General features: G+C 35.4%; 2 protein-coding genes and 1 long non-coding RNA gene across 3 annotated transcripts; all 3 read left to right on the forward strand.

Moving 5' to 3' along the window:
* Positions 1 to 2,169: 2,169 nt before the first annotated feature.
* Positions 2,170 to 3,543, forward strand: LOC126846759 (odorant receptor 2a-like). Its single transcript, XM_050586547.1, has 6 exons — positions 2,170 to 2,268; positions 2,556 to 2,619; positions 2,761 to 2,860; positions 2,921 to 3,037; positions 3,100 to 3,258; positions 3,392 to 3,543. The coding sequence occupies exons 1-6, from the start codon at positions 2,238 to 2,240 to the stop codon at positions 3,464 to 3,466; spliced, it is 546 nt and encodes a 181-aa protein (XP_050442504.1). The 5' UTR covers positions 2,170 to 2,237; the 3' UTR covers positions 3,467 to 3,543.
* Positions 3,544 to 6,925: 3,382 nt separating this feature from the next.
* LOC126846761 (uncharacterized) lies at positions 6,926 to 7,879 on the forward strand. Its single transcript, XR_007686926.1, has 3 exons — positions 6,926 to 7,281; positions 7,576 to 7,639; positions 7,780 to 7,879. It is a non-coding gene; the product is annotated as an uncharacterized LOC126846761 (long non-coding RNA).
* Positions 7,880 to 10,538: 2,659 nt separating this feature from the next.
* Positions 10,539 to 27,144, forward strand: LOC126846390 (cadherin-23). The gene is made up of 21 exons (XM_050585748.1): positions 10,539 to 10,755; positions 11,858 to 12,164; positions 12,240 to 12,496; positions 13,050 to 13,481; positions 13,566 to 13,701; positions 13,781 to 14,031; positions 14,535 to 14,790; positions 18,136 to 18,329; positions 18,546 to 19,312; positions 20,714 to 21,122; positions 22,411 to 22,524; positions 23,466 to 23,744; positions 23,821 to 24,004; positions 24,187 to 24,413; positions 24,937 to 25,239; positions 25,433 to 25,553; positions 25,640 to 25,891; positions 25,980 to 26,266; positions 26,354 to 26,668; positions 26,749 to 26,873; positions 26,965 to 27,144. The coding sequence occupies exons 2-21, from the start codon at positions 11,858 to 11,860 to the stop codon at positions 26,981 to 26,983; spliced, it is 5,235 nt and encodes a 1,744-aa protein (XP_050441705.1). The 5' UTR covers positions 10,539 to 10,755; the 3' UTR covers positions 26,984 to 27,144.
* Positions 27,145 to 27,209: the final 65 nt, after the last annotated feature.

The following is a 27,209-nucleotide window of genomic DNA, read 5'->3' on the forward strand; positions in this document are numbered from 1 at the left end:
TATGAAGAGGACTGTTGTTTTTTGGATTCAGATTAAGTGTTGGTTTTTATGCAGTTTACCGCCCCAAAATGTATTTTTTATTACACAATTTTTTTAAAGGAAAACTATTGTTTTGCATATTGTTATACTGTTATTCATTTAAAGAGATTAACGCTTGATTGTTTAAATTATCTTATATAAGATATGTAATCTGCTTCGTGCTAGTTTTAATTTTTTAGTTTACAACTTTTTAGCTCTAATTTTGTATAAAATATTTCATTATTTTATTACTGTGTTCAAGTTAAGATATATTTTAATAGTATTTAAAAGTCATGAAAGATAGTATTTTATTTTATGACTAGATCAAATCTCGTGAACATTTAACATCATGATACTGCTCCTATACTATTATTAAAATATTCATAAAAGGTTATTGTTAAATAACAGTTAACAGCCGACCGCTAGTGGCTATACACGTTAGTAATATTTAACTAATAAGTAATACATGTAGGTAAAATTTATTGTTTTCTCAATCACATTACCAGTATACGATTTATTTCAATTTAAATGTAAGAAAATCAATTTTTCTTTAGAAAATAACAAGAAATTAATATACAGGTGGGGCAGTAAAACGGACGATTTTCCAATGTATTTAAATGGGAAAACCCGTTCCACTACCCCACCCTTTATATTTTAAGGATCTATAAAAAGGTTTTTTTAGTTGCATTTTGTTTTGTACATTGTCAATCTAGTAAAAAAGAGTATAATAGAGCTTTGAAATAATATAATCTATGAAGTATAAATAGTTTGTGTGAGATTGCTCTAATGGAAGTATATAAAATATAAATATTAATTTTATTGAGAATAAACAATTATAATTTAAACTATGGAATACAAACGATTGAAACATGAATCGTCCACCATTCTAAATAAATTTAACAAGACATTGTATATGTGTTATTTGGTCCACTACGTTTTTGCAAAAAAAAAAAAAACCAGTACAGTGGGGTCGGGGCATAGTGGGGACGGAGCATAGTTGAGTCGGGGCATAGTGGGGACGGGGAGGTTACAGGTTTACAGGAATTTTTAAATCTGAAAGTGATAAAATCACTTTCGAAAAAACGCTTCGATGCAAATCGGTAGTTAGTATTTTCAAGCCAGTACAGTCCAAACCAAGCACAGTATAACCAGCAAAGTAAAAAAGTTTTAAATTAAGGTTCTGTATTTACAAATGAACATCAAAGCGTTAATTTGAAAGTGATTTTATCCGAGAGGACTAGTACAGTAGAGTAATGGCATAATGTAATCAAAGCAATGAGGAAACGGAGAGGTCACAGGTCTACAAGAATTATTATAAATAAAAGTGATAAAATAGAATAAAATCGCTTTCAAATAAACGCTTTGATGTTCATTTGTAAATACAGAACCTTAATTTAAAACTTTCTTACTTTGCTGGTTATACTTGACTAACGAGACAAATAGCATACTATTACTCAAGAGTATACAATTTTATTGCACAATGGTTAAATTTTGTATTTAAAAAATATGTTGTTTCAGGTGGACAACAACAATCGATCATGAATGACTTGTTGAACGCTAGATGGGTGACGACCAACATCGGATTCAACATACTTCATCAAATATTTTATTACATCATTAAAAGATGTCAGAAAATGAACTTAGTCTTAATATCGTACTCAGCTATAATAGTTTTGTACAGCTTCATCGGTTTCTCGCTTAAACTTTTGCATTATCGTGACATGATAAACGAAGATTTAGGTCAAATAGTTACTGCTTATGTTCAATATTTGTTGGCTTTCTTAAAATTCATGACTTTATTGTTAAACGTTAAACATATTATAAACACCTTAAACGTTACACGTTCTGATCTTCTGGTTAGTCGCCAATGTCAATTAAGTAAGGAAAAACTTTTATCGCTGAAAAATCGAAATAAAATGTTTTGTTGTTTTTATATTTCTTTGACATTCCCAGTTCTAGCTATATGGGTGTTATCACCAATTATATTAAATTATTACGAAATGTATATACAAGATTCGACTGACTTTGTCCGTAAGAATGTTATCAATTTTTATTATCCCGTATCCGAAAAAACGTACGCTAAATTGTTTTACTTTTTTTATATAAATGAAACGTTTATCGGATTATTAATATTATATTTTACGTGGATGTTTGATTTTTATTTTTACTCTTCGTGCTGGGCAATAGCTACTCAATATGACACTATAGCAACAGGATTGATGTCGTTCGGACACAACATGAACAAAATAAGTAAGTGATAAAGCAAGATGGAAGGTGTGCTGTGTTAAAATGTTCGCATAGAAGCGTATTTAAAAGGTGAAACTAATAAATACTACTGGTAAACCAACAGATCCATAAGAACTTGCACTTTATAATTAGTTATTAGCCTGATTTAGGGTAGTAAACATCGCTAACTGCTTACTGCTCTATAGTTTATACCGTGTCGGTTATTTTACATTCATAGAAGACATTTTCATGTAGCTGTAGCTCATCAACTCACAATTTATCTAACTTAGGATTATTTTTTATGTGCTTAGAGGAACAAAATCAAATGTACGAAGACTTGAAATTAATCATTTTGGATTGTCAAAGGTTGCATTTGTAAGCATTACTTGTATCCGTTCGTTATTACTATACCACTTAGTATTATTTATCAATGTAAAATATAAATCTAATTGATAATTCTATTATCACATACTTACTTTAAATGTATAATCAATAAAAAAAAATGTATTTTCTTAGGTATACGAAAGAATTTTACACCGTAGTCCGACGCATAGCATTACTACAGATTGTTGTTTGTTCCTGTTCGCTGATAACTGGCTGTTTTATCATATCATTGGTATTAAAATACCATAACTATAACTAATAGTTGACTTATCTAAATTTTATTCGTCTTTAGCAATTGGTGACGCGCTCATACGATCTTAGGAGTTTATTGCAATTAATTAGTATATGTGTAGCTGCTGGTGTAAATCAATTTATGTACTCATATTTTTTGGATAAAATTAACGAGAAAGTAATTTAGATAAAATTAAGAAACATTTTAGCTGTATTTCCTAAAATATGCTATGTGCTTAGAAAGATGGTGTGAATTTCGGATTGTACAGTTGTGATTGGACAGCAATGGATATTCGCTTTAAAAAGTTGTTACTCTTAGCAATGGCAATGAACAATGCGAACCAACTTAAATGTAAAGCTACCCCGAAAAAAGTCGTCAACCTGGAGTTATTTTTGAGTGTAAGTTTTGTAATTAACTTGAATTTATTAAAGTACTATTTTGTTTTTTAATTTTTTAATGTATACGAAATGGGATCACTAAGTCATCATTACGTAAAATCTATTGCCTATCGTTTAATCATTTTGTTTTCAGACTTTACGTGTGTCGTATACGATAGTGTCAGTTATGTTGAATGTTCAGTTGAAGAGTTTAGACGATATTAATTAACTATCGTCGCTTAACATCACCAGGCGGAAACCAGTCTAGTTTGCTTAATTTTCATCAAGCACTTTTCAAAGCATAAACATTGGTGCAAATTTTAATTTTAATGTTTACAACTTAGAATTCTTGTCACACCAAAAAAAAAATGTAAAACATTAACTTGTTGTATAATTCTAGTGGCATCTTAGTTTTAATTGTTTATTCTTTAATAAATAGTCGTATAACTGTAAAAACTAATTGTATCATTAAAAAAAAATCTTGCCTTTCCCAGGTGTATACATTTAGTATATATATAACATATATGTATAACTGTAAAACTTACTTGTATCATAAAACAAAAAAATTCTGCATTCTTTAGGTGTTTACATTTAGTTTCTGACTCCATCTACGGAGTCAGAAACTAAAGACTTTTTATTTTAAATTCTGTGTCTAAATCCAGGTTAATTTTTAACCAAAACTATTTCTTCGTACATACGTCTACAATAATAGAGATAGTATATTTAAGCTAAGAAATAAAGGTACAAAAAGAAAAGAGCATAGTGGTTTTTGGATCTAGTTTTGGTTATTTGTTTATGTGCTGATTTATACTATGCTTGGTTTAGAATTTACTGTTTTAAACTGTACTAGTAATAATATATTCTATTATTATAAATAGAAAAGACAAGTAAGTATTTTAAAAAAAAATTCTTAATTAGCTCAAAGTAATGAACAAAATTTATTTACATGGCTTTTGCTGGGACTCAACATTAATCTAGGTTTATCTTTTTATTTATGTTTATAGTTTATTTTGTATTGTTAATGTTTGTTAATAATGTCATACGAGTAAATAAATAATTAATCTACGTTTTCGACATAAATAATCACAGAACCCAAAAATGACATTGAAACTCGGAAGAGGAACTCTATCAATATTTATTTTTGTTTAAAATAAATTTTTCATATATTTGATGTTTCATTATACCTCAATATTTTTTGTTTAATGCCTTTAACACGCAAGCGGACATTTAGTACGTAGTTCTAAGGTTATAGGTTAATTAAAAATCGCTTAGCCCCTATGAATATTTTAATATTTCATATAGGCCATACAATTTATATACATGAATAAGATACACACACAATTTTTCAGTAGAAAAATACATTTTTTATTAAAGTGCGCCTTTATATTTTTAAGAAAATTACTATGGTAAACTAATAACGGGGTTATGGTTCTTAAATAGCCTTAGACCCCATTTTTATAAACGTAGTCCGTTGTAATAAATAAACAAGCTGTAGGTATTTTGAACATTATTTTTAATATTTTATGATATAACATTAATGGGCATCACAATAGATCACCATGAAATTTAAACGGCGGTGTTCTTAGTTTAACTACCAGTTGTTCTACACCAGTCACCATAGCCATATTATACTAGTTCTACTGTTGAAGGAGTAGCTTGTATTTTATCAGTCTTATTCTACGTGCTTGGAAATATTATCAAGTCAACGAAAAAACATTTCCTATTCGCCATCAGGTTTGTAGACATTAATCAAGTACAATTAGGTATTCTAACTCCGTGTTATATCATTGAAATATTATAATATTATCATAAAACTAAATGTATTAAAAATTGAACATTATGATATTACCAATTTTACCATAATTTTACCGATTTACAGATTATATTTATACTGTTTTGGGAGATTTTTAGTTTTGTGTTATCTTTTGTTAAGAACACCCGGATTGCATTTGAAATATTTTTCTCTATTTGAATGTGTTTACCGAAAATTCTAGCAAATAAAATTCTTAACTTAAAAAAACATCATATGGATCGCTGGTCTCTTATAATTTATATAAGAGGTTTACATGGAATTTAAAAAAAATATTGAATTTATGTGTAGGATAACATATTGCTATAACTCGTTGCTATACATGTTATTTTTTTTATTGGTATTAAATTTACAACATCGGCAGCAAATGCAATTAGATATATTTTTTTTACCAAAAAGCTCATACATACACCACAAGGTTCATAATTTCAGTATTACCCGTTTGTTACTGTATTTTCTGCATTGGGTCATTATGTATTTCACTGTTAGGTACTCTAACGGGTCTTACAAAACTGTGGATTAGACCGTGCCATAAGGTATACGTGGGCGAGTCTGGCATGCCCAATAAGTAGATAATCTATTTAGTACCGAACTCTCCTAGTAAATTTTTATTGTTCCACCTTAAAATCGAGCTCTTGATTTCTCGGAGTTTTGTGGCTTGTGTCAGCCACCAGTGTAGTTCCAAATGGCTGCTATTTTTTGGGGCTTTTTTTGTTTTGAATGTCAGCGTACGTTGTTATATTATTAAGCTTTGTTAGTTATTTTTGTTGAGATTATAATTTTTTATTAATTATTAATGAACTTACCTATTTTCCGTGATTTTTTATATGTTGTGTAAATTCAAGAAAGGGTTCTGTGGATCTGTAGGCAGGGATAAGCAGTATCTAAAATATGTATTTCAAATACATTTTGTATTTATTATCTTGTATTATGTTTTCAAGTTCCAAGTATTTTGTATTCTAAAATTCAGATACAAAATACATTGTAAATTGTCCGCTTTTATTGAAAAACTTTTTTGCCACCTAAAAACTAGCTGGTGAAGTTTTTGAATAACTAATGTTCATAAAAGTCAACCATATTTAAGCAGCAGTTAGAAAAAATTAAACAAATTTAGCTCACGGCACAAATAGCATAATATAACTTAATTTTATACACCTATAAATAGGAGTTCCCTTCTTCTTAGTTCTAAGAGGTAGGTTTTGCATAACTTACTCGCAATGTAATTTATACCTTGCTAATAAAAGTTAATTCCTTTAAATCCACAAAAGGAAGAGAGAAAAATGATTAACCGGGAAACAGATTACGGGAATCGAAGTTGTATTGAAACAATCAACTGTTCTCAAAGTAGCAGGTTAAGGATCCAAATATAATATACAGTTTAATTTTGATTGACGAGACAAATAGCATAAGATTACTAAAGAGTATACACTTTACACACTGTGCATAGTTTGCACAGTGGTTAACTTTTGATTTACAAAATATATTATTTCAGGTAGACAACAACGATACCGAGATAAAAATCATGGATGACTTATCGAATGCTAGATGGGTGACGACCAACATCGGATTCAACATAATTCATCAAATATTTTATTACATCATTAAAAGATTTCAGAAAATGAACTTCATCTTATTATCGTACTCGGCTTTAATAGTTATGTACAGCGTCATTGGTTTGTCGCTTAAAGTTTTTCATTATCGTGTTATGAAAAGTGACGATTTAGGTCAAATAGTTACAGTTTATGTTCAATATTTGTTAGTTTTCCTAAAATTTGTGACAGTATTGTTTAATGGTAAACATATTTTAAACACCTTAAACGTTACACGTTCTGATCTTCTGGTTAGTCGCCAATGTCAATTAAGTAAGGAAAAACTTTTATCGCTGAAAAATCGAAATAAAATGTTTTGTTGTTTTTATATTTCTTTGACATTCCCAGTTCTAGCTATATGGGTGTTATCACCAATTATATTAAATTATTATGAAATGTATATACAAGATTCGACTGACTTTGTCCGTAAGAATGTTATCAATTTTTATTATCCCGTATCCGAAAAAACGTACGCAAAATTGTTTTACTTTTTTTACATAAATGAAACATTAATCGGATTTTTCGTATTATATTTTACGTGGATGTTTGATTTTTATTTTTTCTCTTCGTGCTGGGCAATAGCTACTCAATATGACACTATAGCAACAGGATTGATGTCGTTCGGACACAACATGAACAAAATAAGTAAGTGATAAAGCAAGATGGAAGGTGTGCTGTGTTAAAATGTTCGCATAGAAGCGTATTTAAAAGGTGAAACTAATAAATACTACTGGTAAACCAACAGATCCATAAGAACTTGCACTTTATAATTAGTTATTAGCCTGATTTAGGGTAGTAAACATCGCTAACTGCTTACTGCTCTATAGTTTATACCGTGTCGGTTATTTTACATTCATAGAAGACATTTTCATGTAGCTATCAACTGTAGCTCATCAACTCACAATTTATTTAACTTAGGATTTTTTTTTATGTGCTTAGAGGAGCAAAATCAAATGTACGAAGACTTGAAATTAATCATTTCGGATTGTCAAAGGTTGCATTTGTAAGCATTACTTGTATCCGTTCGTTATTACTATACCACTTAGTATTATTTATCAATGTAAAATATAAATCTAATTGATAATTCTTTATCACATACTTACTTTAAATGTATAATCAATAAAAAAAAATGTATTTTCTTAGGTATACGAAAGAATTTTACACCGTAGTCCGACGCATAGCATTACTACAGATTGTTGTTTGTTCCTGTTCGCTGATAACTGGCTGTTTTATCATATCATTGGTATTAAAATACCATAACTATAACTAATGATTGACTAATCTATATTTTATTCGTCTTTAGCAATTGGTGACGCGCTCATACGATCTTAGGAGTTTATTGCAATTAATTAGTATTTGTGGAGCTGCTGGTGTTAATCAATTTATGTACTCATATTTTTTGGATGAAATTAACGAGAAAGTAATTTAGATCAAATTAAGAAACATTTTAGCTGTATTTCCTAAAATATGCTATGTGTTTAGAAAGATGGTGTGAATTTCGGATTGTACAGTTGTGACTGGACAGCAATGGATATTCGATTTAAAAAGTTGTTACTCTTAGCAATGGCAATGAACAATGCGAACCAACTTAAATGCAAAGCTACCCCGAAAAAAGTCGTCAACCTGGAGTTATTTTTGAGTGTAAGTTTGGTAAATATCTTGAATTTATCAAGGCACAGTAATATGTTTTGATTATTAAAAATACTGTAATTAATTTATAAACACCTATTCTCTATAGTTAAATCATTCTGTTTTCAGACGTTACGGGTGTCGTATACCATAGTGTCAGTTATGCTGAACGTTCAGTTGAAAAGTTTAGACGATACTAATTAACTATCGTCGCTTAACATCACCAGGCGGCAGCCAGGCTAGTTTGCTTAATTTTCATCAAGCACTTTTCAAAGCATAGACGTTGGTGCAAATTTTAATTTTAATGTTTATAGTTTAGAAATGTTATCTTGTTTCAAAGAGCATTCAATTTGTTGTATAATTCTAGTGGCATCTTAGTTTTAATTGTTTCTTCTTTAATACATAAATATAATACAACTGTAAAGCTTACTTGTATCATTAAAAAACAAACCTGCTTTTTCACCTGTGTGTATATTTAGTTTCTGACTCCAAAGATGACTTTTCATTCTATTTTTTGTGGTTAAATCCAGGAAAATTTGTTTTCGTCGTACATACTCATATAATTATGTGATCATGTATACTATGCTTGTTTTAGTCTGTACTAGTTTTTTTATATGTTATAGACAAAGGCCTAATATACCTTTAGCCTAGTTTTAAAATTTTCTCTGCTATCTCATAAAAACTAAAATAAAAAAATCTTATTAACTAAAAATAACTGGTTTTTATGTAATTTATTTAGATTTTTAGTTTTTTTTTTTTTAGTTATCATCGAATAAACGAGTATAGTAGTTATTGTTTTTCTCAATTTTAGCACTATTACATGCTACAGATTTGCTACAAGAGACCATTTACTTATAGAATATATTATGTTCCCCAGCTTAGTGAATGTTTAAAATAACATTTTTTTTTTCACGTTTATGATCTATCGTTTCAGATTAGTTTTTTATTAAACGAAAAAATCCCTGTTTAAAACTTATATTTTGGTTTTTTTTTAATGGTATTGATTTTTTAAGGAGTTTTTATATATATTTTTATTTATATGAAACCACTAAAAAAATTGCCAATATTTCCTTTTTTTTTTAGAGGTGTGTTAACTATTGAAATTAAAATTGCAACGTACATATTTGGCTAATTTGAATAATTAATTCTACATTGTTTAAAATTCTTATAGATCTATACAATTTAGGAAAAAATTGAATAGAGCAATCACGTCTGATCTAAGAAATCTGAGGTAGATCCGAAAATAGTGAACAAAATGAGAAGTTATTTTTACTTAATTAATTATTTTTTTCTAACGAAAAACCAATCTTGTTCCAAAAGAAAGGTTATACATTAGCGTATAGTGTTAATATTGTTGTTCGTTAAAAGTTGCAAAAAAAAAAATATATGTCACCATTTAAGTTTGAAAAGTCGAAAGATCATACATTATAGGTTAATCTTTAAAATGAGGTGATGTCACGTCTTGCCACATCACTGGTTTCGTATACAATACACAAATGATATGTAAAATAATGTTTCGAATATTAAGATTTCGATTAAAACTGACTGCACTATAATGGTTAACAACAAATAGATAGGTGACGTAGCGTCTTGCGACGTCCGAGTCGGCTAACGTGTCTTGCTTTCGGCACGGACTTGCTTCTTTGCTGGATCGTGCGGTTCTGCCGTTGATCTGAAAATAATATAACCATGCGCAACGCTATACGCAAGAACGGCCGCCGGTTTTGTGCGGGATTTCCGCAAGCGGTAGAGTTGTTCTAGGCGCAGTTGCCGGTAAACTACGACGAGGGTACCCGTGTCGACAGCGGCAATCCCGCGTAAATTCGGCCGCCGTTTTCGCGTACGGCATTGTTTAGCAGCGTACTGTCTGAAATCCAAGGTTTTTTTTTTTTTTATCCAGCGGGCACCAACGGGTTTGCGCCAACGGTGGTTTAATTTTTTTCACCATTCAATTAACATACAAAGTTATTGCACGTATATACCCCTTCTCAATAGTGGACACGTCAGCGTAACGGGAGCCAATCAAGTGAGTCAAGTAAGTATGTACTGCACATTAAATTAGAAGTAGTAAAATTTGATACGCCTTTACGGTGTTATTTTATTTCTGAAGATAACAATGTTATTAATCGAGACGACGTACAATAGCCTGTATAGTATTGCAACCGTGATTTTAGTTTCGATCCATACCGCTTAGCGGCGCATGACCGGTTCGGTTGCCGTCGCACACAGTTGGCCGCATCGGCGACGTCAGATGCCAGTTCCCCAAGATATACCTGCCCTCGTCTTCCGCCGGCTGCATGACCCCTCGACTGCTCAGTCTACCTGGATTCCTTAGGTCGAATTCATCATGTGACGTGGATACTGTGCGCGCGAGTTTCGGTTGTGTGTATAATATTATACCGCGATTGTGTATATTATCATGTTTTTGTCATGTGTGTTCGGTGATACGGGTTCGTCGTAGGCAGTATAGCTGTGCTGTGTAACCGTCAAGTGAGTCTTGTGTTTATTTTATAAAAAAGAAAAACAGTTTAAAATTATTACGATTAACACGAGCGACACACTGACCGAACGCCAGACGTTTAGCGTTACAAAACGTTTATGGCGATAGTTAGCAGTCGAAAAACCAACAGAGACTGCGTTTCGCGTTACGCTCATTACTTACAACAAAATTAAATGACTTAGAAATGGAATTCGAATAATTTTGAACAATTCCAGTCGCTAGATTCCATTTACGTTTGACACACTCCTTGCCAGGAGATGTTTCATCTCAAAACAATAACCAACCATATTTTACGGAATGAGTGGGTCACCGGTTAACGCGCAAAAACCTAGTGCAAAGTGTCACAGATGTGATAAATGCTGTAAAATTAAAAAAAAACCGTGTAGATTATTCACTATGACGTTACAAACTAGAATACAACTGGAGTGTTGACCTGAAACGCAGTGTTTGTGTGAAAAATCACCTACCTACATTTTTGAATTCCTTTAAAGTGCAGGTGTGGCGTCCTGGGAAGTAGGAATTACATTTTTAAATAATGTATACCTTCTGTTGGCTGTTTAGATGAATGGTTAACATTACAATACAATTTAATCACTGTATTATTCTCTATTCTCCCGTTTTGATTAGTGTTTATCGAAAAACTTCTATGAAATATTGTATTGTTTTTTGTTTTCACATTTATTAGCTTTCACTGTATTATGAAAACATGTATTACACACTAACAATAACCAAAGTGTTTTCATGAGTTTAATTTGAAAATTAAACAACATTAAATACTCACGACAAGCAACGGGACGCGGCGTCTTATAATAAACTTAAAACAGTTCGGATTTCGAAAGACTAGGACTAGATTGTAATGAATTTACTATCGCGTTGAATGATTTTTTTAATTTAAAAAACACAGGTGGTTTTATTGCAAATTTATTCCAAATAATTGTAATACATTTAGCACCTTGCACTCATTCTCACGATGGTTGTGTACGCCACTAATTAACCGCCGTGTGAGTCTAGGTATTCTTATTCTCTGGTGTGGTTTTATACGGGTCACATAGGACACTGATAATAATTTAAACATTTCCTTTATGCGTTTAGATGGCGTACGGCCAGTGGGTGTTCTTGGTGCTTTTGGCATGTTTCGGTCGATTACAATGTGCACTGAACAACCGGCCGCCGCAGTTTCTTCCTGGAGGAGACATGGCTCGGTTTTCCATAGCCGAAGACACGGCGGTCAACAAATCCGTGTACAAACTGTTAGCCGTCGATCCCGACGGTTCCAAAGTCACGTACACCATAAGCGGTCAACACTTTAGCGTGGACCGATCGACAGGCGTTGTAACGTTGATCAAGGCTCTGGACCGAGAGCTGTTCGATTCCATCGAGGTGGTCATCAGCGTGACAGGTACTGACGCACGCGTTCGTGCATACATCTTATGCAATCATAATAATAATATTACCATTGAAATTGTATCCACAGACGAACCAATCGGAGACACTGATATCAACACGGTTTCGCTGAGGAGGGAAATCGCAGTGGTCGACGTCAACGACCACCCTCCGGAGTTCCAAGGAAGGCCTTATTCGTTTAGCGTGCCCGAAAACGCGCCGGTCGGGAGCATCATATTCAATAACATAACCGTCATAGACAAAGACATAGGAATCAACGGGGAAATCACGCTGGAATGCATTCAAAACAGCGCACCCTGCTCCACGTTCAACCTCCTCACAGAGAAAGTAATACTCATATTATATTAATTTATGTGGTCTGTTACGACATGTGCGGGTTGGATGGAACGGACGAATGGAAATGGATTTGACCGAAGCTATAGTGTCTGAAAAAAGATCAGACGAGAGCTTATTGAGTAAAGAAGCGGTTTGAACATGTGGAGCGAAATGAGAGAAAATGATTAGAATAGGATAAAAGTGGGTTGATGCCATTGATTAGAGTCGTTTTGAATGGAGTTGTCCAATTCTTCTTCTTCTTCTTTGCCTTATTTCATACACATTGAGCCGTTCCTGTAAATCCACAGTCATTTCTTTACCTCCAAATCCTCTTCCATGATCTCTCGTGGACTTGTTTTACTATTTTGCTGTCTTCCCTTCCTTTCAACACGCCCCGAACCATCTCAATATTTTTCTCTTACTTTCCCTATTATTAGAACCACTCCACACGCTCATCTGAACATTCTCATTTTAGCTATGTACTTTAATTTCCCTTTCATCTTCCTCGATCAGTGTCCGACACTCACTTCTATGTTGTCGAACTATTATTGAATTTTTATTTTAGATAGCTTCTGGCACGTATTCGGGTTTGATACGGTTAGCCCGTCCCCTGGACTACGATAGCGTGTCCTCTTACATGCTGACCGTCAAAGCTTCCGACAACAACCAGAGGCACACGCTCACGTCCACCGCCAACATCTCGGTCGTCGTCAAAGACGTCCAAGACGAGCCTCCGGTTTTCTTGAACTCGCCTTATTCCATCGTAATAGACGAAAACACTCCGGCCGACGTTCAAGTGTTGGCCGTTAACGCCGAAGACGGTGATGCCGGTCACAAAAGGCAAGTGGTTCTGAGCATCGAGGACGACTCTCTTGGATATTTCAACATCGAAAACCGACCCAACGGATCTGCTTACATTTACACCAGTGAAAATCCAATCGACAGAGAAAACAAAATAGTTTCTGACGCAGGGGGCATCTACACGTTTAGGCTGAAGGTATTGTAGAGGTTTTGTTGAAAAAATTGTGTTTTTTTTTTTCAACCTTTAGAAGTGATTTTTCTTCCACCCGACTTTTTGCAGGCCACAGAACTGATAAACAACGAGCTGCCGGGAGAGATGAGCTACGAAATAGTCACCGTCGTTGTGCAAGACGTCGACGACGAATTACCCGAATTCAACGATCACAGTTTCTCCACTTCGGTATCGGAAGACACAAGTAAGAACGCCGGTTTAACACGTCTCCCAATCGCGCCGGGCGTTAATTCATTTAGACTCTGTCTGTTACTGTTTCACAGATGTCGGTACGCCTTTACCCGGTTTGAACATCGTCGTTAACGATCCAGATCTGGGAGATAACGGCAGATACGTTCTGGTGATGAAGTCCAGCGATCCCAGGGCGTCAAACTGGTTTAAAGTAATTCCAGAAGCGGCCGTGGGAAGGACGAACGTGTTGATACGTTTAGTCGACAACGACGGGTTCGATTATGAGGCAGGCGTTACGAATGTCGAATTCGAAATAGTCGCCATGTACCAAGACAAAATGAGCGTATGTAAATTAGTGTAGATATTCACACAAATCCTATTGATAAGCTGTAGAATAGACCGTTTATTGGTTAAGATTTCAATCAACGTTCGTGTGAACTGAGAAACAAAACCGTTTTTAGGACAATGGTACCATAAACTGTTAAAAACTATTATGTTTTTGTCATTAAATTCGAGAAAATTCATCGAGGAGTATAACTCATTATCGTCTCATTAGTAAATATAGTTGGGCTCCCAGTCATATACACACTTTTGCGCTGAAAGCGACGGCAATTTCAGAATTTGTCATACGTGGAAGTAAATCCAATAAAACTACATATAAATATCGCATTTTTGCCGTTAAAGTTTGCCAACCGCATGATTACGTTAGGCTAGGAAGGTTATGTGAGTGTATTCTGAACCGCATTAGTTCCTTTTTGCGGTCAAATTAAACATTGACACTTAACCAAAAATACTACCTTATATTGGGGCTTTTGACTTATGACAACAAATGTGTGGATTTTCCAGGGAGGTTTCAAGGAGGCTTCGTCGGCGTACGTGATGATTGAAGTCTTAGACGCCAACGACAATTTGCCCAAGTTCGATCAACTGACCTACGCCTTCTCGGTGCCGGAAAATACTCAGCCCGGCACCAAAGTGGCCAACCTGACTGCGACAGACATTGATAGCGGAATTAACTCGGATATAGCTTATAGTCTCCAAGGATTTGGAGTGGACAAGTTCGGCAGCGATTCTGAACTCGGTGGCATATATCTTACCAACAGTGAGTCACGTTATTATTACTAATAATTATTATCCAAATGGATTTCATCTCCATATTGGTTATCGCACAAAACAATAATTATTGTACAATGTAGGTACAGTGATTTAGTGGTTTAGTTTAAAATAATTGGTATGGTCGATTTGAGCATGATGATCGGAAAAATAGACAAAAACTTGAAATAAAAGTAAATGTTTTTTTTTTTTTTAATGCCCTCAGAAAATTTAACCTTAGATAGAACTAACTGGCCAGAAATGTTTGTTGCGGTCTCATTGTTTTTTTTTTATGTAAAAAAACCGTGTAAACATTAGACATCTTCTTCCTAATAGAAAATTTACATTCTTAAGTTATTCAAGACGTTGTCGCAACTTATTGCCACTTTTGCACTAGAATGTGTTTTTCCTTTTCATTTATTTCATCTACGATGCATGAAATACGTACAAAGTACATAATATGTTTGGGTTAAACCTATTATATATTTTTTTGTTAACCTATGAACGCGTTTGTTAGGTTAGATTAAAATGTTTTTTCCGAGGGTAAATTATAATATAAAAAAAAAACGTTTAAGGTTAGGTTAGACAGGTTTTTTTTCAACAAAATGTCGGTAATATTAGTTTGAGAGTTTGTTTTAACGTTGACGAAAATAATTAATCTAAATACGGTTTCCGCGCCAAAGACTTTGGATAGTTTATAACTTTGACGATTTCTAAATAGTATGCAACAAAGTCTTACTTTAACTTTAACTCTCCGCAAATGGCTTTAACTCAATAATTGTGTAGACCGTTATTCTCAGAAATCATACAGTTGGTATAAAAATATATTCATATTATAACGAATTGATTACCATTTTTACCAGTTTGGCTTAACGGTTTATGTAAAATTTGACTAATCATTTAGTACGGCTAAATTATACTCAATTCTTAACCTAGACTTTGCAGTCAACAATATGCTTTTTTGTAACGACAAGTTAATTTGTTATGATTAATATTTTTTCCACCATAATAATATTATGTTTTGAAACTAAATATTATTCGTTGGCAGTTTCTTTCTGGATTTTTTCATAACGTTTTTTGAACAAAGTCGTCCGCAGAACTCGTACAGATCAAGACTGTAATATGTATAATAACTTGTTCTTGGCCAATCCGTGAGTGGTTTTTAACGGTAATAAAAAAACAAACCAGTCCTTCTACAGTCCAAATGTGTATTTCATTTAAAAGTCTAACGAACCGCGTGATTTTGATACAATAACATTATTTAATACAAACGAAATTGAATTTACCACTGTGAACGTCTCACAACTTCCTAACCGCACGTACAAGCGATATTGTGAGCTATTACTTAAAGAAAAAAAAAAAATATCATATTATTGCGATTGAAACAAAACCTCTATCATTACTATGCTAACCGGTTGCGGTTATTTTATCCAATTAATTTTAAATCTAGTCGGGCAATCGCACACGGACAGGTGGTCCGCCAAGTATTGGGTCCTTATACCTAATACCATTGCTTTTACCATATTGGCACGTCGACAAATAATTCCATAAAATAAGTGTTTTTTATAAATATAATTCGCTTAATATAGTAAAAGCGACTGTGTTACAAGATATCTAATTCAATATTATAATCTCTCTGCATGTATTTTTGTGTGCCTAATATTCTAATAATTGTAATTGAAAAATTACAGTAAAAAACTAACTTTACATATTTTATAGCTATATAATATTATAACTATAGAACGTTTGGAGATTTTGTAAAACAAACAAAAATCCTCAAGACATTATATTTTATGGTTTCACATGTAACACGAGACGATTATATTTTTTCTTAATTTTTTTATTTTTACATTTAATATTATAACACACATACACGATAAACGCACTTTGAGAGCATTCAGAAAAATTATAAAACATGTGTTGATTTCCCGTTTGTGTGTTTTCAAACCAAACTAAAAAAAGGTTATCGGTTCTAGAAGAAGTCGGGAAAAAAATTAAACCGTGTAGTAAAAATTGTATACAAATGTAGCTATACTGTGATTTCGTTGAGTGAAGAGCGAACATCATATTACAAAATCCGTGAAAGTAGTTTCATGCATTGTTAACCATTCTAAATACGTAGTTTATGAGTTTTTTTCTTCATTTGTACTGTATATTTAATGTGGGTTGCCATGCACGTTGTTGTGTGTGGTGCATGATTTATTTATGACTAATACATGAAAAAAAAACAGCTGCGATCGCTTTGTCTCTTGGACACAAAACAGATTCGAAGAGATTTTCAATATTATGTTAGGATTACCGTTGTTGTGTGTATGTAGTCATTTTGATTAACCGTTCAACCATTTCAACGCATTGGATTAACGTTTAAATTTTGTTCGCTTACTAAAACATCCAGGAAGGAACTTGAATGATTAATTTAGTTTTGAGTAAACTTATACTTTTTACCAATTTATGCTAATTCATTATTACCAAACATAATATTAGCAACCAAAGAAATCTTTCGATTTAATTACTGTAAACAAATAAAACCAACGTGTTTTAACTTTAATCTGGGAAAATCTGTTTCTAGGGTAATTTCAGCTAACGGACGGTTTGGATAAATTTTGAAATTTACCTTACAATTTATCGGTGAAACTATTTTTATAACATCAATTTATAGGGAACTTTAATACTTAAAGTGCAACCTCCCGGCAATAAGTTCAATCCGTTTGCGCTTAAAGTTTTGCACTAGATTTTATTCTCGACTTCATTTCAATCAATTAGAGAAACTTTCATATGAAAGCGCAATTTTTGGTTGGTTAACCATTTTTTTAAAACGACAATGCCAATATTTATATTTTTTTTAACGAACTATTAGACCTAATTGCATACAACTATTCTTGTCTCGCGTTTAATTTGATTTTAAACAAAAAAACCTATTGTTTTTTATATTTTAATAGATTTATTAGTTTAGAAAGTATTGATTATACAACAGTACTTGTTTGTGTTTAAACCACAAGGGATAGATCGGATATGGTTTACCAAATGTAATTTTTGGTGTAAACATTTTGAAAAAGTTTATTCCTTTCGTATCATAAAACTCTATTAAAACTGTCATACATATTCCAAATGCATTTCCAATACCACTTTTGCTACCACACTGTATATGTCTTCTATTTTCTTAACATTTCCATCTTATCACAACCTTTTTCTTCCACTATTAAAGTCAAACAAACACTACTTTTTCGTTTTTCAATGCGTTTTTTTTTTCATTCCACCTTACCTCGTGCTATCCTTTCCGTTAAACTTTTGTACTATTTTCTTACAAATGGAATATGCAACATTAACAAAATGGTGTATATTTTTGTTTTACCAGAAATCGATTACGAACAACAAAGCTCTTATTCGTTGACTCTGGAAGCGAAAGATGGCGGCAACCGATCCACTCACGTAGTGATACTGATCGAAGTCGTCGACGTCAACGATAACGCTCCAGTGTTTAACGCTCTGGAATACAGGAGAACGATAAGAGAGGGGGCCACAGAGTTCCAGCCAAAACTATTTGTCCAGGTACGGTTTACAGCTGCCGATTATCAGGCACAGCGGTGTTGCCATTCCGGCATTTTTTTTTTATTTAACAGAGATGTGCTTACCTATTTTACATGTGATCTAAAACTATGTAACGGCAACACTGATGGTCGGTACTGTGTTTTCGAACACCTGATTCGTTGTCACGCGGTTATTGTATTTTCTAATGCCAACATTTTGACGAATCGATATACTTAGGCATCGGATTCCGACAGCGGCATCAACTCGATGATTCGCTATTCGATGGCCGGCTCCAACTACGACGGTATCCTGATGGTGAACCCCAGCACGGGCGAGCTGACGTTGAACTCTTCGGTGAGTTTGAGCCACACTTCCAGGGGTCAGTACGAGGCAACCGTTAGGGCCACCGACATGGGAGTCCCGGCACTGCACGCCGACGTCCAAGTGCACGTCAGGGTGGGCGTGCCCGGCAATCAGCGGCCGGTTTTCGGTAACACCGCCTACTCGGTCGCGGTGCCGGAAAACACGCCGAGGTCGTCCCAAGTGCTGAGGGTTCGGGCTACCGACCCGGACGGGCCCGACGACTTGATCAAGTACAGCATGGTCAACAACAACGATAACTTCCACGTCGACGACCGTTCCGGCGTTATATCCGTGTCGGACCGAGCCATACTCGACCTGGACGTGACCGGCGTACAGTCCTATCATCTGGTCGTCATAGCCATGGACAGTGGATCGCCAATCAGAGAAGTGGCACACGCCGACGTCTACGTCAACGTGACCGACGTCAACGACAAACCGCCCAAGTTTGACGGCGATGCAAGTTACATAGTGTACGTGCCGGAGACTACCGAAAAAAATCTAGTGGTGTTCAAAGTCAACGCCGTCGATCCGGATAAGAACGCTTCGGTTAAGTACGCCATCGTCGAACCGATCAAAGCCAGCGACAAGACCGGACTACCGTTGAAAAACTCGAGCCTGTACAACGTCAAAGACCTCTTTAGGTGAGCGGTTTCGAATTGTTATGGCGAAAATGGGTCATTTCGCGTAAAGCGGCGGTCACACTTCAGTATTGAAATTTAATGAAAAAAACATTGATTTCAAAAATTCGGTCGTTAGAGACCTCGCAAGAGGTACTGCCTCCCCTCCCATTTCTTATAATCTTCGCACTTCAAATAGAGTATGTAAAACATAGAATATGCTTTTTGCTTATCTTACCTAAATCTAACTCGACCTTACCTATCTAACCTAAATTAAGCTACGAAGCCTAAATAAACCTAACATTAACCGAATCGTTTGAAATGTGATCTACATAGTTTACTGTTGAGTGAATAGTATTTCTCATTCGTTCTTTAGCAGACAATCATACTATTCACTTTTTTTCAAGTAACCTATTACTATGTCAGGAGTGGCCTAGAATGGGTTGATGGTAAACCTTGGGACAAGTCCGGGGTATGAGAATTGAGAAACTAGCTCTAAATTTCTTATTTTACCTTTTTTTGTGTGCATATTAATGATTTCGATTGACACCTTTTGTTGGCATGAATACACCCTAATTGATCATTTTTGATATATTCTTACAATAATAATAATGACTAATGATTTGTCATGGACACAAATATACCACTACCGGTAAAATGACCCAATTAATGTATTTTTTGGCTGGGGGTAGAGTCATTGAAGAAAGAGTAATATATATATAGTGGCCATTTGATATGCCGAATTGTAAAACAAATCGAAGCAATTCACAGCGAAACGTTAAGACGAAAATACAAATCGTTTATGCACTTGTAATTCACGTTATTGTTTCAATTTTGTGGTTTAATAAAATGTACCATCATCCCCTCTACCTCTTCTTTTTTCCTTTCCTGCCCATTACGACATCACCGTAACACTATTTATCGATTTCTACTGTCCCAAATAACCAGTTCCAGGTTAAAAAATAACTTGATCCTTTTCGATCGTCTCGTTTTACAGCCCTTATAGGTATATGGTCGATATCTTTTGTCTTTTGATATGAAACCTTGTAGTTGCGAATCGTGAGCTCGAACTGGTTCCGTCGGCCTCGTTTCTCTGCACAATCAAGAGTAACAGCCGCTGCAATGAAGATTGAGTAGTTGGGTTTCTAATATTTGTCTATGGTTTTTCACATAGTATGACGTGGGCCCACGCTGCGTAAACACCTTAATCGTCTACTACTTAGGCTAAACAATACTATACTCTGTCGGCATCGGCACGTTGTTCAGTGTGATTGGGGTCAAAGTACTTACCGAGCATTATGATTTCCGATCGATGGACCGTGTGTTGTGCGAAAGATTCGGTCCAGCGAGTTCCACAGCTATTGTGTGTGTGTGTGTGTGTGAGGAGTTGCGATTATTGTTTATTTTTTAAATTTTTTTTTCCAGCATAAATCGAAATACCGGCGAAATCAAAGTCAACAATACGCTAAGCTATCAAACGGCATCGGTGATCGTGTTGACCGTAAGAGCCGTGGACGAAAACGCCGTGGAAAACGTTCAGCAGCAATTCGACACGGTGGAAATCACAATATTCGTGAAGCCATATGATAACAAGAATCCGGTATTCACAAACGCCGGTTGGTCGGCCGAGAACTCATCAGTGTTGGTCATCAAAATCGACGAGGAAACTCCAATCGGCACGCCATTGTTACAACTCAAAGCCGTCGACGTTTCAACGAACAATTCTCTGTACGACTTCAAGCCGACCACGGCCATTCCAATGCAAATCACTATGGACTACACGGGAAAAATCACGTTGATAGAGCGACTCGACTACGAAACGATCGAGGACAAAGTACCATAAGTTCATTATAATATTATTCCCATCAGCGTTAGGTTAGGTTAGGTATAAGACCGCCACAAGAACTCAACATAGTCATAGTAAAAGCCTTCTGGAGTTTAAAAATAAGATAATATTATAAAGGGTTCTTTAACCTACGTTCTAATTCAACACATCACACACAAATTTAGTTTTTATTCATTGTCAGTGTAAGAACGCAGAAATATTGAATAAGGCGGTCTTGTATTATACAAAGCTATTTTTTTACTATTCAAAAGTAGTTATAATATTATAGTTAATTTTGAGTTGTGGCGGTATTGTTTTAGAAGTGCAGCAAAGTGATTGGTATATTTTGAAATAATGGTTTTAGCTATCATAGTCTCGCCAATAACTTTAAACGCCAAGTGCTAAAAACTGTTTATCGACCAGACGTTTTATTTTTCAATTACGTTATCTTGTTTTTTTAATACTTAAATCAATCATAGTACATATTGCTATCTGACTTTAAAATTCACTCTCTGAAACTAACCTTTAAGGGGTATCTTTAGCAAAAATAATTAAATGTCTTGGACAAAAAGAGAACTTAGATAATCCTGTATGTTTATTTTTTTTTCTATCGGACAAGGACGTCGACTTTTAGATTTGTCCAAGGCAAATAATTTCCAAAAAGGATTGAAGAAAGAAAATGTTTTGAATGAAATTTAATACATGCATAAGCTTTTACATTATATAATGTATTTTGACATTTTACGCCGCACTCTTTGACGCCATGCTTAAAAAGAGACGCTATGAATAGAAACTTGGAATTTTTGATTTTACCAAATTTATCTATGCGAAAAAAATAACGTAAGCAATTTAAAGAAAAAGAAATTCATAATTTTATAAATAAAATGTTACATAAACCGTTTTTCATTCCAAAAACATAATGTGTAAACAATACATCTTTCCCTCACGGCGTATGGTCCCTTAGAGTGCGACGTTATGAAACAAAACACACTTTTTTAAGTTTAATTATTAAGATTTTACATTTGTGGTTTCGGTCGAGAAGAGCTAATGTCACATGTATATAATAACGTTCTTTAAAAAAAAATTGCATTCCCAGGGCAAAAATTTAAAAAGCTATGAGTTATGTATAAAAGAAAGGCTTTAGAAAAAAAAAATGTTTTATTTAGCTTATTTGTCAAAAAGCGAGAGATAGGCTCTGGCTATAATATCGTCGCTGGCTCTTGTCGAGAAGAGCCAGAGACAAAATTTCAGTGTTTTGTAAAAAACGAAATCATTCACAACAATAGCATTTTTTTAGGTACTTACGTTTCAAGTGAAAGTAACAACAGAAGATGGAGAGCGATCGACCACCAAAACAATTGTCATCGAAATTCAAGACATAAACGATAACGCTCCGGAATTCGAGTATCCAGTAAGTGTGATTGTTGCTTTTAGGTATACTTAAGAATCAATTTACATATTTTAAATACCTAGAGAAAATGTACATTTAAAAGGAAAGAAAAACCAACTAGGTTATCTAGTAATGTATAACGCTTAAAAAATGTATAACAAAAGCAAAGGTTAAGGAGTTGGTTTATATTATTTGCTAAGGGTTGTGTACACAAAAACACGTGTAGTACATAAGGAAGTACCGTATATTAGACATTTATTAGACGACCTGGATTCAAACAAAAGATTCCACAATTATTAATGGTCGAGTGCTCCGAGTTGCCTTTGACCTTATATCATAATTTGATGCTCTATTGGATTTTCGAGTTTTTCTCCAACTACATACTATATTTGTTATAAGGCTATACATAGATTGTAACTATGAATTCAAAAAAACTGACATCAAACCGACCTGAACTCTATGTTTAGTATTAATTATACATTCATAATATTATGAAGTATATTGAACGTTTATTACTCATTAAAAATAAATATATTAACTGTATAGTTTTATGGTAAACGTAGAGACGTGCAATTATAATCTACCTAGATCAAACCGAATAACGACTAGAAATAAAATTAATAAATATAAAATAAATACAGCATTAATAAAAACCAATAACTTGATATAACCAAAACAACAAGTTTTCCAGTATATGATTGCAAAAAAACCGCTTTCTCATTTCAGAAATCTGTCTTATACTCGATTTTTGAAACTCCGTCATATCTACACATAAGTAAAGGTCAATTAAAAGAGTTCGCCATTTGTATGTCACATAATTGTTTGGGTTTTATTACGATTTAAGATAAAATGAATATTCTATATCCTTAATGAGTCACCCAGTGCACGACGACGACGACGGAATACCGGAAACGGAAATATTATTTACACAATATTTATTGATAAGACTAATGTGTTTGTAGGTGTACCGCGCTTCAATAGTGGAATCCAGCCCTAAGGGAACCGTAGTGTTGTCGGTCAGAGCAAACGACGAGGATTTGCCCACTTCGCAGTACGGTCAAGTCAGATACCGCCTGGGCGGGGAAAACGCCAATTTGTTCACCGTGGATCCTTTGACCGGCGAAATAAAGATCTCTGGAAACGGCGTGGTCGACCGAGAGAAAACCGCCACGCTGAAATTAACTCTGTTCGCGTCGGATATGCCACAGGGTGGTAACGACCAAAAGGTTTCTTCGGTTCCGGTAAGGGTGGTGCACACGGTCAATCACTGTGGTGGCCACGGTCGTCATCATTACAGAACGGTATTTGTGTGAACAGGTGGAAATCCACGTGAAAGACATCAACGACAACGCTCCGGAATTCGATTCGACCACTTACATTGCCGTCGTTTTGGAAAATGTAATTCCCGAGACGAGCGTTCTCAACGTGTCGGCACGGGACCCCGACGATGGACCCGGCGGGCTGATCAATTACAAACTGGTCGACGAACAGCAGCTTCGGGGTAACTTTTTTTGGGGGGCAGACCGTGCCCATTGACGCAGTTTGAGAGGGGGGGGGGAGGGCTAAGGAAGTTTAGACCATTTAAAAACAGCTCTGAAAGCTGTCTGTTTAGGAGGATTTGCACTTCCCTAGCCCACCCCATCGACCGGCATTGTAACAGCCGTGTATTCTGTCTCGGCACAGGTTATCTCTACATAAACAGCGTCAACGGACAGATCAGAACTTCCAAACGGTTGACCGGCAAAGGTCGTCCCGATCCGTACGAACTGAAGATCCGGGCAGAAGACAACGGCGAACCGGCAATGTCCACCGACGTCAAACTCAGCCTCTACATAAGCGACATAATCGAAAACGACGGAGTTCCTTCGTTCGTGCATCCGAACGCCGACGAGATCGCGTACATTTCCGAGGTAAGGACACCGTGCAAACATAGATAATAAAAAAAAATTGGATGGGCCATCAAGCTTATCACTATACCTATAGATAACCCCTTGCCAGAAAGAGCCATTGATACTTCTATGGAAAAATAATTGTCTTTCTCTCATCCTCGTTCCGGCGTGCGTCCCCTTATTTTGCTAATATAGGCATGGCCTATCCATTTTTTTTTATTATCTATGCCCAGCGATCCAGTGAACAACAACGCAAGTTATTTTTCCTCTAAGAGAGCATTGGAAAATGTAAAATTGTATTATTGTACATTTTTTTCGTACTAACCAAACATGTCTGGTGTACAAAAAATGGACGAGACAATTCGTTTTACAATTGTAGCGGTTTTTTTAAAATAAATTCCCATACACAAATGTTGTAATAAGAGAACTTTTGGAGTTGTCTTCTAGATAGCGCTGTTTTTCGTTCTATGCACGGTGTCTAACCCGGCAGATATTCTTAACTAACGATAGCAAATTGAGTTAACAACTCGCTTGATTCTTTCAGAATGCTTCCGTTGGGTCGTTGGTGTTTAGAGCGTTAGCTACGGATCCAGACGACCCGGCCACGTTGGAAGGAACCATACACTATAGCTTCCTGGAAGCAACTAAGGATTCTTCGGCGTTCGCCATCAATCCGGAAACTGGTTTGATCACTACTAAAGCCGTATTGGACCGGGAAACCCAAGACAAATACACCCTAGTGCTGGTGGCACGAGACATGGGAGACGTACCACAGCACAGCACGAGAATATTTAACGTCATCGTTACGGACGTCGACGACAATAAGCCTGCGTTCAACAGATCTGTGGTAAATATATTTTGTTGAAACTTCAAAAAATAGAAAATTGCTTAGCTACAATGTCATTGACAGTTGTCAATGTTATTGTCAATTGAATATTCTGGGGCAAGTACGTAGGTTTGGTAACCGCTATTTGAATGGACGCCGGGTGAACAAAAACATTAGTTATCGATCGTGATTAATTATAGCAAATATATTTCAGGAAGAGAAACCTCTGGTGATGGAAACCGAAGAAGAATCCGCTGTCGGTACACTTGTCGGACACGTAAAAGCGTTTGACCCAGACATCGGAGACAATGCCATCATTGACTACATTATAATAGGTATTTACAAAACTCAGTTGAAAAAAGCCTATTAAAATTAGCTCTTTGTGTATTAAAAAAAAAAAAAAAAAAATTATTTTCGTTAGACGGAAACGAAGGCGACGCTTTTTATCTGAACATTTCCGACAACGTCGCCGAAATACGAATCAACGGTGAAGTGGACAGAGAAGTCGTTTCGGAGTACTTGCTGACGGTGAAATGTTTTAAGCGGAAAAACAAAGCATACGCTTTGGACAAGCCGTACAACAAACAAGACGCCAGCGAAAGACAAGTGCTCGTAAGGATCGTCGACGTCGACGACAACTTGCCTAAATTCGTTCAAGAAAACATAACAATAGGTACCTGAATATAGTGGTTGTTTTTTTTTTTGTGTGTGTGTGTGTGTGTAATTGCCTTCAAACTAACTGAACGACTCGCTCGCATCAGGTGTCCGGATGAGCGTTCCGTTGGACACTCTCGTGGCGACGATTCGGGCGACGGACGTCGACAGTTCGGCTGAACAAATCACGTATCACATTACAAATCTGTCATTCAGTCGTCACACCGAGGGCAGCACCACGGACGTGAGCACTTGGCCGTTCTTTTTGGACCAGTCGTCCGGCGATATCAGAACCACCACTTCGATGACGCCGTTCGTCGACGGTCGTTTCACCATCGCGGTGGCCGCCATCAACAGCGACGTGCCCGGCAGACATTCCAATTCGACCATTAGGGTAAACGGTTTTACATTATCCGTGTGCATGTCCGTGTGCAATTCGGACATGAGCATAATAATTTTGGGGTTATTGGGCTGGATACAGGTGTACGTCGTCAAGGACCGCGGTCTCCTGAAATTCGTGTTCTCCAGACCTCCCAACGTGGTCGGACATCACATACAAAAGTTCAAGGACGACGTCGAGAAAGCTCTGGGTTCGTCTCGGGCCACGTTGAACCTGTACGACACACAGTTCTATTCGAAAACCGACGGCAGCTTGGACTTCAGCAGCACCGGATCGTGCTTCCAGCTGGTCGGCCCGAACAGTTACAGTCCCAAAGACACGATAACGCTGCTCGAAGACCCTACCAATCACGAGTTGAAAAACGTTTACAAACTGTACGACGTCAAGACAATAGAGGTAAAACGCCTCTCCGAACTCAAATGTTGTTGTTATCGTTTGTTTGAAGGTTAATTCGATTTTTTTTTTTGTTATTTTAGCGGTGTTCTCCGAAACAAACCAAAGCGGCTGTTACTTGGGTTCAGCTGTCGGTGCTGGGCATTGCGGGCTTTATTGGAATCGCATCGATTTTGGCCAGTTGTATTCTATACTGTTCTTATAAAAGGTGTGTACAGTAACGGAATCAAACATAAATGACCTTATCTAAATACACGGAACGATTGTATTAATTTGATGGAAAATATCAATTTCGACAGGTGGAAACGACTAAGGTGAACATCGGTGAAAAAGAAACTCAACAACGTGAGTTGCCATCTAATAGTGCTGTGATCTAATTATTCAAAAATCAAAATTATTTATAGCTTTAACTTAAAAAATAAATGTAAATAGTTACTATTATATCTACACAAATAAATTACTAGTTTTTGTGAATGTAATTTATTGTGTTTATATTATTAACCATATTATGATAAAGAATACGATTTGTGACAAATCTGCATGT

The sequence above is a fragment of the Adelges cooleyi genome, unplaced genomic scaffold (assembly GCF_023614345.1).
Source record: "Adelges cooleyi isolate 19-005CV unplaced genomic scaffold, UGA_ACOO_1.1 ACOO_flye_CR_arks_rails_tigmint_CR_PRNA_9, whole genome shotgun sequence".
Classification (NCBI taxonomy): domain Eukaryota; kingdom Metazoa; phylum Arthropoda; class Insecta; order Hemiptera; family Adelgidae; genus Adelges; species Adelges cooleyi.

Coding starts and splice junctions, on each gene's coding strand:
- LOC126846759 (XM_050586547.1), top strand. CDS start 2,238: ATGTCGTTCGGACACAACATGAACAAAATAA. Junction 2,269..2,555: donor ACACAACATGAACAAAATAA/GTAAGTGATAAA, acceptor TTATGTGCTTAG/AGGAACAAAATCAAATGTAC. Junction 2,861..2,920: donor GCTGTTTTATCATATCATTG/GTATTAAAATAC, acceptor ATTCGTCTTTAG/CAATTGGTGACGCGCTCATA.
- LOC126846390 (XM_050585748.1), top strand. CDS start 11,858: ATGGCGTACGGCCAGTGGGTGTTCTTGGTGCTTTTGGCATGTTTCGGT. Junction 14,791..18,135: donor TGGCATATATCTTACCAACA/GTGAGTCACGTT, acceptor TTGTTTTACCAG/AAATCGATTACGAACAACAA. Junction 24,414..24,936: donor AGATCGCGTACATTTCCGAG/GTAAGGACACCG, acceptor TGATTCTTTCAG/AATGCTTCCGTTGGGTCGTT.